Source organism: Panulirus ornatus, chromosome 11 (genome assembly GCF_036320965.1).
Source record: "Panulirus ornatus isolate Po-2019 chromosome 11, ASM3632096v1, whole genome shotgun sequence".
In the NCBI taxonomy this organism is placed as follows: Eukaryota; Metazoa; Arthropoda; class Malacostraca; order Decapoda; family Palinuridae; genus Panulirus; species Panulirus ornatus.
Window position 1 is genome coordinate 39828756 of NC_092234.1, and position 12374 is coordinate 39841129.

At 40.7% G+C, this 12374-nt stretch overlaps 2 protein-coding genes across 7 annotated transcripts in view; one reads left to right on the top strand and one right to left on the bottom strand.

Annotated features, from left to right (window-relative positions):
- The window catches only part of LOC139751412 (uncharacterized), a 239291-nt gene extending 238000 nt beyond the window's left edge, over positions 1 to 1291 (bottom strand). For all 3 annotated transcript variants that reach the window (XR_011713343.1, XM_071666800.1, XM_071666801.1), the window contains exon 1: positions 955 to 1291. Coding sequence is in view for 2 of the 3 variants with exons in the window: in XM_071666800.1 (XP_071522901.1) it covers positions 955 to 1032 (78 nt within the window). In the remaining variant the exon portion in view is untranslated. The remainder of the gene's footprint in view (positions 1 to 954) is intronic.
- A 484-nt stretch (positions 1292 to 1775) lies between these two features.
- The window catches only part of LOC139751414 (ubiquitin-conjugating enzyme E2 G1), a 127249-nt gene continuing 116650 nt past the window's right edge, over positions 1776 to 12374 (top strand). For all 4 annotated transcript variants that reach the window (XM_071666805.1, XM_071666803.1, XM_071666802.1 and 1 more), the window contains exon 1: positions 1776 to 1935. Coding sequence is in view for 3 of the 4 variants with exons in the window: in XM_071666803.1 (XP_071522904.1) it covers positions 1890 to 1935 (46 nt within the window). In the remaining variant the exon portion in view is untranslated. The remainder of the gene's footprint in view (positions 1936 to 12374) is intronic.

Below are 12374 nucleotides of genomic sequence, written 5' to 3' on the forward strand. Positions count from 1 at the left end.
ATTAGTATTATACATTAATCTTTTTTCATCATAGTGAATCACTATTTCCCACATCAGCAACAGATGAAGAAAAGCCACATCTGCTCACATCCATTCTTTAGCTATCATGTCTAATGCACCAAAGCCACAACCAGCACCCCCAAACCTTTCCATGGTTCATACCAGACATATCACACACCCTGATTCAGTCCACTGACAGAGCATCAACCCACATATACCAAAACATTGCAATTCACTCTTCCGTGAACGTCTTCCACCCACATATGTTCAGGCCCCGATTGCTTAAAATATTTTTCACTCCATCCTTCCACCTCCAATTTAATCACCTGCTTCTTGTTCCCTCCACCTCTGACACCTCTTTGTCAACTTTACCACTCATTCTTCAATATGACCAAACCATTTCAGTACACCCTCTTCATAGAAACCTATTTTTGTTTATCTACCGGACAGATCAACTGTCTAGTGATTTTCTTTCTATAAACAGTTCCACCAGTTTATTCTGTAGGTTCTAGGTTTAAAATTCCTGGTCTATTTCAAGTTATCAATATACAGAATATTAGTTGTCTTCCCATTATCACTCTTACAAAACCTTACTTTCAATACGAAATCGGTCGTTGTAAGGCCTGTTGAGGTTTGGGAAAATGTGGAGTATAATGATAATATAAATAAAGTGCTATTTGACCCACCAATGCTAACGAGTGGCAATCATACCTATTACTATGACATAACTATTACTATGACATAAGTAAATCTATGCATAATTTGTTCTTGAATGCCTAGTAATAAACGTCCTCTGCGAGAATTTGCTCCTTTTTTAAGGTATTTCTAATCATAAAGAACTGAGTAAATGTAAATGGGACCACTCCCCCGACCATTTCCCAATAGCCCCTACTACCCGGCATCACGCACTCCGACAACGGATACTCATAATATTACTGATGTGATTATACTCACCCTTGCCGGCCAATGTGGATAACCCTTCACCTTGGCAAACACTGGATCTCCCGGTTTAAACACGTCGCTCTTCGGCATTTTGAATCTCTACCTTGATTGAGTATGTTGTCACACGTCGTAAGAGCGCGAGTGGCGCCAAGAGATTGAAGCCGCTGATTCTTTCTGAATTCTCAGTATTTTTCAGTGAAAACACTCTCGTTCCAAAACATATATCACTCTGAAAACCTATGATATTTTCCCTTACTTTTACTCTGTTAAACTAATATGAAAATTGGTTAGTTAGTTAGAACACACTTGGCGCGGACTAGCCGCCATAATCGTAAACAACATGTAGCAAGTGAGGGTCGTGTTGCGTGCATCACCCACCACACATTCAACAAATATCCACCAAACTTGAACCTGCCGGTGCGCCCATCATAACATCAATAGTCAGAATAGAAATTAAACAATATATCTCCGAAATCTTATTTGGTTGGTGCATAGTCATATAAGCTCAGAGGACAGGATTACCTTGCGAAATCGTACGTCCTCATGTTATAAAACATTCTTTTTTTAATGCTCATTTCGTAGGTGACTGTAACGCGTAACAGTAACCTTTACCACTTAAGCATAATGAAACATTATCACATTATTCTCTTTTTAAATAACAGAACAATCACAGTGATTCATGAACTGTTTTCGACTGGCAAGTATGATGTTACTGCTCATATCATAACCACTTGTACTACTATTATTTACCTAGAAATCACAGTGCTGTTACATAAATCCATAATGTCTATATGAGTAAAACATTTGTGAAAGTAGAGAAATGTTTTAGATATTACAGTGTGTGCGGCGTGACTGAAGGTGGTGTGCGCATGCGCGGGTGTGCTGCCAGCCAGTGAAAATACACACAGCACCATTACTTGCTCTCGTATTTTCGATAATTTTCCATAATGGGTGAACCACAGAGCGCATTGTTACTTCGTAAACAGTTGGCAGGTAAATTTTACAAGGATTTGACGAGATACTCTACATCTTTTTTTTTAGGTTGAGTGTACTTTTGAGGCAATAAAAGGAATGTCCTTCACGCAGACGATGGTTTGCGTGTGTGGGGTACAGACACACAAAGCATGTATGTTTCTCCTTTCTCTTTCATTCTTGGATTTTCCTTCTGGAATGCCTTATTCTTTAATGCAACTTTAGGCTAGGATGATCAAAAAGAAAGATACTAGAAATAATTGTAAGGGTTAGATTTGTCTGTCTTTGTGCAAACAGAAAACTTGAATCGCTCAGGGTCATATGTGATATACCGAAATATGACGTAAAATTGTTATTTAGGACCTTGTGTAATGTGTTGGGAAGTTACAAAGGTTCTTTTTAAAGTACATCAGTATTTTAACACATCTTTGTACATAACTTTCGTGAGATTGTCTGTAAGGTATGCCCAGTACACACATTAATTACCTTCAGTTTCATGTCAGTTTTCCTTATTTCTGTTTAGAAAAAAAGTTAAAAGTTCTTAAATGTTCTGATATTAAATGCACCATAGACATCAACAAAGAATAGTCACAGAGTGCACCAGGCGGTGGTATGCTATATATTTTTTCAATGTCAGCATTAGTTCTCAGCTTTCATTATGTTGTTAGACTTGCTACTTGTCATGGCTTTGTTCTGTGGACTTCTTGGTTGTACTAAGCTTTGGTTGTGGATGTGTAGGTTGTGGTAAGAGTTCTGATCATGTGAATGAGAGAGCATAGTGTTCAGACTAAGGGGGCACTTCATATGTTTCTTGGTAAAAGTAAAAGGTTATTATATTTTTGTCAATCTATCACAGTGTTATTCCTCTACCTTTGTTTGCTTGTCATGTGATATGATTTTAACAATTTTTCATATATGTTACACTGTAGTCCAGACAGCTGACTAAGAGGGTAAATTGATTTTAAAACCAATGTAAAAGTATGAAAATTGCAAAGAATTATATCCACACAATTTTATTCTTTCATTTTGGTTTACTAGTAAGACAAAATATTATACTAGATGAATATGGTGTTAATGTGTTAACTACTTATTTGTACTATAAAGAGGGAATTTTATGTTCGTGGGCCCCATCTCCCGAGCGTTCTTTATCATACAGCCTCTTGATTATTTGCATGTGGTCTACACTAACCCTGACTTAAGCATTTTATTCAGTTCAACCACCATTCTTAATATAATACTTCACATTTTTTCAACAAGTTTCAAACATGATTTCATGTTTTCTGGTTGTTCTATCCCTATATCTCAGTTTTTATTGTCTACATTGTTGATCTGTTCAAAACTTTAAGGTTGTGATCTAGTCACCTCTCACTCTTCAGTATTCCAAGGTGTGCATATCTAAAGCATCAAGCCTTTCTTTGTAACTCTGCTCTCTTAATTCTGTTACCATCATATTTGCAGTCCTCTGAACCTGTATTAGCTCTTTGTGTTTCTTTAGGTGTGATGACCAAATTTGACAGGATGTAATTTCTTATCCATGAACTTGAAATTTGTTCTTACATTTGCTAACAGACAGCTGATCTCCTTAACTATTCTCCCAAGATGGGACTTTGACAACAGGTTAAGGATAATTTTGACTCATGTCTTACACACACATTCCTGTTTGATGGTAATCATATTAAGGCCTTCTTTCACTTTGAACTGTCCTCATAACTAAATTTACATGTGTTAGACTTCATCAGCTATTTATTGGACCAACTTTGGAGTTTATCAAAGTCCCCTTGAAAGGTGATGCAATCTCCCATGCTTTCCACTTGCTTTATGACATTTGCATCACTTGCAACATTATTCAGGATGTAATCCTTGCCTTTAGGCAGTTCGTTTACATAGATCAAGAAGATTAATTGTCCAAGAATAGAACCCATTGGTATTCCCCTGGTGACCTTGACCCATTTTAGGAAAGCTTCTCTGATGTTCATCCTTTGTTTCCATCATGTTAGGTATTCTTTTACCCTTTGAAGAAGTTTTCCTGCCCCTTATTTCTACCTGATGATCCGTCTTCTTAATCAGACTTCCATGTGGTACAGTGTCATTGCTCTTTGGAAGTCTGGATACAAACAATCCATCCAGCCTTGCTTTTTGTCTAAGACAAAGCTCATTCCCTAATAAGAATATAAGGTATTCGTTACACATTACCTCCTTTTTCTAAAGTCTTGCTGTTTCTCACTTGTTTGATTTTTCCTCTGTAGAAACTTGTCTGTTTGCTTTCTAATTATCTTCCAGAGCCTTGCAGACTACACTTTTTGATGAGACATGTCTGTAGTTTAGTGCCTAACCCCAGTTGCAGGATGATGTTTACCCTGTTCCATTCTTGTGACTTTTACTCTCTCCAGCCACACCTTTAACAGTATTTCAAGAAGTTTGTCAAGTGTATCTGCACACATCTTCAGCACAGATGATAAAATTTCATCAGGACAAATGAGTGTTGTATGGGTCAAGATAGATATTTTTTTTATACCTGTATTAGATATCCCCATGTTTTCTAAAACCCCCTTCCCATTCCATCTCTCATGATGGATCTATGTTGTCATTTACGGGGAAAAAACACCTTTGAATTTGTTATTCAGTTCCTCACATATCCTTTCATCATCCTTTACAATTCTAACTTTAGATTCCAACTAACTATTCTTTAACTGTTGAATGATGAATTAATGGAAAAGTTTTGGGTTTTGTCTTGCCTTAACCTCATTATTCTTTTCAAAGTTTCCTTTTTTTTTCATTTCTAATCCTTTTAAACTCATTCCTTGCTCTCTTATACCTTGCAAAAGCTGGATATCTGGTGTGTCCTTTGCTCTTTCCAAGTTCACTTACTCTCACCACTCTCTTCTCTCCAGCATTTTCTCTTCTTTTTTGAAAACCTCCACAAATCTTCACTTTTGCCTTCACAAGATAGTGATCAGACATCCCTCCAGCTTCCCCTGTCAGCACATTAACATCCAAAAGTCCCTCTTTGACATGTCTATCAATTAACCCATAATCCAATAGTGCCCTTTGACCAATAATGCCCTTTGACCATCTCCCCTACCCATACACATATACTTATGTTTATCTCTCTTTTTGAACCAGGTATTCCCAATCAGCATTCTTTTTTCAGCACACAAATGCACAAGCTCTTCCCCATTTCCATTTGCAACACTGAACACCCCATGCACACCAGTTATACCCTTAACTGCTACATTACTCACTTTTGCATTTAAATCACCCATCTCTAAAACCCAGTCTTGTGCATCATAGCTGCTGACACACTCATTCAGCTGCTCTGAAAACACTTGCTTCTAGTGATCTTTCTTCTCGTGCCCAGGTGCATAGGCACCAATAATCACCCATCCCTTTCCATCCACTTTTAGTTTTACCTACATCAATCTAGAATTTACTTTCATGCACTCGAACACACACTTCCACAACTGCTCTTAGCTCTTGTCCTCACTCCAACCCCTGACTTGACTGACTCCCAAGACTTTCCCAAACCACTCTTCACCTTTACTGTTGAGCTTCATTCATTTCAGAGCCAGAACATCCAGGTTTCTTTCCTCAAACTTACTACTTATCCCTCCTTTCTTCTCATCTTGATTACATCCACACACATTCAGACACTCCAATCTGAGCCTTTGAGGAGGATGGGCACTCACCGCCTGACTCTTCTTCTGTTTCCCCTTTTAGAAATTTGAATACAAGGAGGGGGTTTCCTGCTGCCTGCTCCCGCCCCCTTTCGTCGCCTTCTATGACACACAGGGAATACATAGGAAGTATTATATTTATTTTTTATTACCTTTTATTATACTTAGTCGCTCTCTTCCACGTCGGCAAGGTGACACAAGGAAACAGATGAAAGAATGGCCCAACCCACCCATATACACATGTATATACCCATATGCCCACACATGCGCATGTACATACCTATACATTTCAATGTATACATACATATACATATACATGTATACACATGTACATATTCATACTTGCTGCCTACATCCATTCCCATCGCCACTCCACCATACATGAAATAGCACCACCCGCATGTGCGAGGTAGCACAAGGAAAAGACAACAAAGGCCACATTTGTTCACACTCGGTCTCTAGCTGTCATGTGTAATCCACCGAAACCACAGCTCCCTTTCCACATTCAGGCCCCACAAAACTTTCCATGGTTTAACCCAGACTCTTCACATGCCTTGGTTCAATCCATTGACAGCATGTCCACCTCAGTATACCACATCGTTTCAGTTCACTCCATTCCTTGCTCGCCTCACGCTCCTGTATGTTCAGGCCCTGATTGCTCAAAATCTTTTTCACTTCATCATTCCACCTCCAGTTTGGTCTTCCACTTCTCATTCCCTTCACCTCTAACACATATATCCTCTTTGTTGGTATTTCCTCTCATTCTCTCCATATGTCCAAACCATTTATATATAATATATTTTATACTTATTTATTATACTTAACTGGTATCCTGCGTCAGCGAAGTAGTGCAAGGAAACAGACGAAGAATGGCCCAACCATTCATATAGTGTGAATTGGATCGATGTGGTATACCAGGGTTGACGTGCTGTCAGTGGATTGAATCAGGGCATGTGAAGCGTCTGAGGTAAACCATGGAAAGTTGTGTGGGGCCTGGATGTGGAAAGGGAGCTGTGGTTTTGGGCATTATTGCATGACAGCTAGAGACTGAGTGTGAACGAATGGGGCCTTTGTTGTCTTTTCCTAGTGCTACCTCGCACACATGAGGGGGGAGGGGGATGGTATTCCATGTGTGGCGAGGTGGCGATGGGAATGAATAAAGGCAGACAGTGTGAATTGTGTGCATGGGTATATATGTATGTGTCTGTGTGTGTATATATATGTGTGCATTGAGATGTATAGGTATGTATATTTGCTTGTGTGGACGTGTATGTATATACATGTGTATGGTTGTGGGTTGGGCCATTTCTTTCGTCTGTTTCCTTGCGCTACCTCAAAAACGCGGGAAACAGCAACAAAACAAAAAAAAAAATAATAATAAAAATATATATATATATATATATATATATATATATATATATATATATATGTGTGTGTGTGTGTGTGTATGTATATGTGTATATATATGTATATATATATGTATATATATTTTTTTTTCATACTCTGTCGCTGTCTCCCGCGTTTGCGAGGTAGCGCAAGGAAACAGACGAAAGAAATGGCCCAACCCCCCCCCCCCCCATACACATGTACATACGTCCACACACGCAAATATACATACCTACACAGCCTTCCATGGTTTACCCCAGACGCTTCACATGCCTTGATTCAATCCACTGACAGCACGTCAACCCCTGTATACCACATCGCTCCAATTCACTCTATTCCTTGCCCTCCTTTCACCCTCCTGCATGTTCAGGCCCCGATCACACAAAATCTTTTTCACTCCATCTTTCCACCTCCAATTTGGTCTCCCTCTTCTCCTCGTTCCCTCCACCTCCGACACATATATCCTCTTGGTCAATCTTTCCTCACTCATTCTCTCCATGTGCCCAAACCATTTCAAAACACCCTCTTCTGCTCTCTCAACCACGCTCTTTTTATTTCCACACATCTCTCTTACCCTTAAGTTACTTACTCGATCAAACCACCTCACACCACACATTGTCCTCAAACATCTCATTTCCAGCACATCCATCCTCCTGCGCACATCTCTATCCATAGCCCACGCCTCGCAACCATACAACATTGTTGGAACCACTATTCCTTCAAACATACCCATTTTTGCTTTCCGAGATAATGTTCTCGACTTCCACACATTTTTCAAGGCTCCCAAAATTTTCGCCCCCTCCCCCACCCTATGATCCACTTCCGCTTCCATGGTTCCATCCGCTGCCAGATCCACTCCCAGATATCTAAAACACTTCACTTCCTCCAGTTTTTCTCCATTCAAACTCACCTCCCAATTGACTTGACCCTCACCCCTACTGTACCTAATAACCTTGCTCTTATTCACATTTACTCTTAACTTTCTTCTTCCACACACTTTACCAAACTCAGTCACCAGCTTCTGCAGTTTCTCACATGAATCAGCCACCAGCGCTGTATCATCAGCGAACAACAACTGACTCACTTCCCAAGCTCTCTCATCCCAAACAGACTTCATACTTGCCCCTCTTTCCAGGACTCTTGCATTTACCTCCCTAACAACCCCATCCATAAACAAATTAAACAACCATGGAGACATCACACACCCCTGCCGCAAACCTACATTCACTGAGAACCAATCACTTTCCTCTCTTCCTACACGTACACATGCCTTACATCCTCGATAAAAACTTTTCACTGCTTCTAACAACTTGCCTCCCACACCATATATTCTTAATACCTTCCACAGAGCATCTCTATCAACTCTATCATATGCCTTCTCCAGATCCATAAATGCTACATACAAATCCATTTGCTTTTCTAAGTATTTCTCACATACATTCTTCAAAGCAAACACCTGATCCACACATCCTCTACCACTTCTGAAACCGCACTGCTCTTCCCCAATCTGATGCTCTGTACATGCCTTCACCCTCTCAATCAATACCCTCCCATATAACTTACCAGGAATACTCAACAAACTTATACCTCTGTAATTTGAGCACTCACTCTTATCCCCTTTGCCTTTGTACAATGGCACTATGCACGCATTCCGCCAATCCTCAGGCACCTCACCATGAGTCATACATACATTAAATAACCTTACCAACCAGTCAACAATACAGTCACCCCCCTTTTTAATAAATTCCACTGCAATACCATCCAAACCTGCTGCCTTGCCGGCTTTCATCTTCCGCAAAGCTTTTACTACCTCTTCTCTGTTTACCAAATCATTTTCCCTAACCCTCTCACTTTGCACACCACCTCGACCAAAACACCCTATATCTGCCACTCTGTCATCAGACACATTCAACAAACCTTCAAAATACTCATTCCATCTCCTTCTCACATCACCGCTACTTGTTATCACCTCCCCATTTACGCCCTTCACTGAAGTTCCCATTTGCTCCCTTGTCTTACGCACCCTATTTACCTCCTTCCAGAACATCTTTTTATTCTCCCTAAAATTTACTGATAGTCTCTCACCCCAACTCTCATTTGCCCTTTTTTTCACCTCTTGCACCTTTCTCTTGACCTCCTGTCTCTTTCTTTTATACTTCTCCCACTCAATTGCATTTTTTCCCTGCAAAAATCGTCCAAATGCCTCTCTCTTCTCTTTCACTAATACTCTTACTTCTTCATCCCACCACTCACTACCCTTTCTAAACAGCCCACCTCCCACTCTTCTCATGCCACAAGCATCTTTTGCGCAATCCATCACTGATTCCCTAAATACATCCCATTCCTCCCCCACTCCCCTTACTTCCATTGTTCTCACCTTTTTCCATTCTGTACACAGTCTCTCCTGGTACTTCCCCACACAGGTCTCCTTCCCAAGCTCACTCACTCTCACCACCTTCTTCACCCCAACATTCACTCCTCTTTTCTGAAAACCCATACTAATTTTCACCTTAGCCTCCACAAGATAGTGATCAGACATCCCTCCAGTTGCACCTCTCAGCACATTAACATCCAAAAGTCTCTCTTTCGCACGCCTGTCAATTAACACGTAATCCAATAACGCTCTCTGGCCATCTCTCCTACTTACATAAGTATACTTATGTATATCTCGCTTTTTAAACCAGGTATTCCCAATCATCAGTCCTTTTTCAGCACATAAATCTACAAGCTCTTCACCATTTCCATTTACAACACTGAACACCCCATGCATACCAATTATTCCCTCAACTGCCACATTACTCACCTTTGCATTCAAATCACCCATCACTATAACCCGGTCTCGTGCATCAAAACCGCTAACACACTCATTCAGCTGCTCCCAAAACACTTGCCTCTCATGATCTTTCTTCTCATGCCCAGGTGCATATGCACCAATAATCACCCACCTCTCTCCATCAACTTTCAATTTTACCCATATTAATCGAGAATTTACTTTCTTACATTCTATCACATACTCCCACAACTCCTGTTTCAGGAGTATTGCTACTCCTTCCCTTGCTCTTGTATATATATATATATATTTATTTATATATATATATTTATATATTATATATATATATATATATATATATATATATTCTCCCTAAAATTAGGGAGAATATATATATATATATGTGTGTGTGTATATATATATATATATATATATATATATATATATATATATATGTATATGTATGTATGTATATATATATATATATATGGTGTGGGAGGAAAGTTGTTAGAAGCAGTGAAAAGTTTTTATCGAGGATGTAAGGCATGTGTACGTGTAGGAAGAGAGGAAAGTGATTGGTTCTCAGTGAATGTAGGTTTGCGGCAGGGGTGTGTGATGTCTCCATGGTTGTTTAATTTGTTTATGGATGGGGTTGTTAGGGAGGTAAATGCAAGAGTTTTGGAAAGAGGGGCAAGTATGAAGTCTGTTGGGGATGAGAGAGCTTGGGAAGTGAGTCAGTTGTTGTTCGCTGATGATACAGCGCTGGTGGCTGATTCATGTGAGAAACTGCAGAAGCTGGTGACTGAGTTTGGTAAAGTGTGTGGAAGAAGAAAGTTAAGAGTAAATGTGAATAAGAGCAAGGTTATTAGGTACAGTAGGGTTGAGGGTCAAGTCAATTGGGAGGTGAGTTTGAATGGAGAAAAACTGGAGGAAGTGAAGTGTTTTAGATATCTGGGAGTGGATCTGGCAGCGGATGGAACCATGGAAGTGGAAGTGGATCATAGGGTGGGGGAGGGGGCGAAAATTCTGGGGGCCTTGAAGAATGTGTGGAAGTCGAGAACATTATCTCGGAAAGCAAAAATGGGTATGTTTGAAGGAATAGTGGTTCCAACAATGTTGTATGGTTGCGAGGCGTGGGCTATGGATAGAGTTGTGCGCAGGAGGATGGATGTGCTGGAAATGAGATGTTTGAGGACAATGTGTGGTGTGAGGTGGTTTGATCGAGTGAGTAACGTAAGGGTAAGAGAGATGTGTGGAAATAAAAAGAGCGTGGTTGAGAGAGCAGAAGAGGGTGTTTTGAAGTGATTTGGGCACATGGAGAGGATGAGTGAGGAAAGATTGACCAAGAGGATATATGTGTCGGAGGTGGAGGGAGCAAGGAGAAGAGGGAGACCAAATTGGAGGTGGAAAGATGGAGTGAAAAAGATTTTGTGTGATCGGGGTCTGAACATGCAGGAGGGTGAAAGGAGGCCTGTGCAGGAAGCGGGCCTGGGTTCAGGCGCAGGACTGGACGAGGTGAAGGAGGTTGTAGTGGTGGTGTTGGACTTACTTTTGGTGTTGTTGATTTTGTGTGCAAGCCCTCTGCATCATCAGAGCAAAGTTCTTCTTCTTCCTCCTCACCCGCCACCCATTGTTGGCACATCTCCGTGTTGCCCCTGTACTGTGTTTCTGCTACTTCTTTTTCTGTGCTGCTGCTGATGCTGTTGTCGTATATATATATATATATATATATATATATATTTTTTTTTTTTTTTATACTTTGTCGCTGTCTCCCGCGTTTGCGAGGTAGCGCAAGGAAACAGACGAAAGAAATGGCCCAACCCCCCCCCCCCCATACACATGTACATACACACGTCCACACACGCAAATATACATACCTACACAGCTTTCCATGGTTTACCCCAGACGCTTCACATGCCTTGATTCAATCCACTGACAGCACGTCAACCCCTGTATACCACATCGCTCCAATTCACTCTATTCCTTGCCCTCCTTTCACCCTCCTGCATGTTCAGGCCCTGATCACACAAAATCTTTTTCACTCCATCTTTCCACCTCCAATTTGGTCTCCCTCTTCTCCTCGTTCCCTCCACCTCCGACACATATATCCTCTTGGTCAATCTTTCCTCACTCATTCTCTCCATGTGCCCAAACCATTTCAAAACACCCTCTTCTGCTCTCTCAACCACGCTCTTTTTATTTCCACACATCTCTCTTACCCTTACGTTACTTACTCGATCAAACCACCTCACACCACACATTTTCCTCAAACATCTCATTTCCAGCACATCCATCCTCCTGCGCACATCTCTATCCATAGCCCACGCCTCGCAACCATACAACATTGTTGGAACCACTATTCCTTCAAACACACCCATTTTTGCTTTCCGAGATAATGTTCTCGACTTCCACACATTTTTCAAGGCTCCCAAAATTTTCGCCCCCTCCCCCACCCTATGATCCACTTCCGCTTCCATGGTTCCATCCGCTGACAGATCCACTCCCAGATATCTAAAACACTTCACTTCCTCCAGTTTTTCTCCATTCAAACTCACCTCCCAATTGACTTGACCCTCACCCCTACTGTACCTAATAACCTTGCTCTTATTCACATTTACTCTTAACTTTCT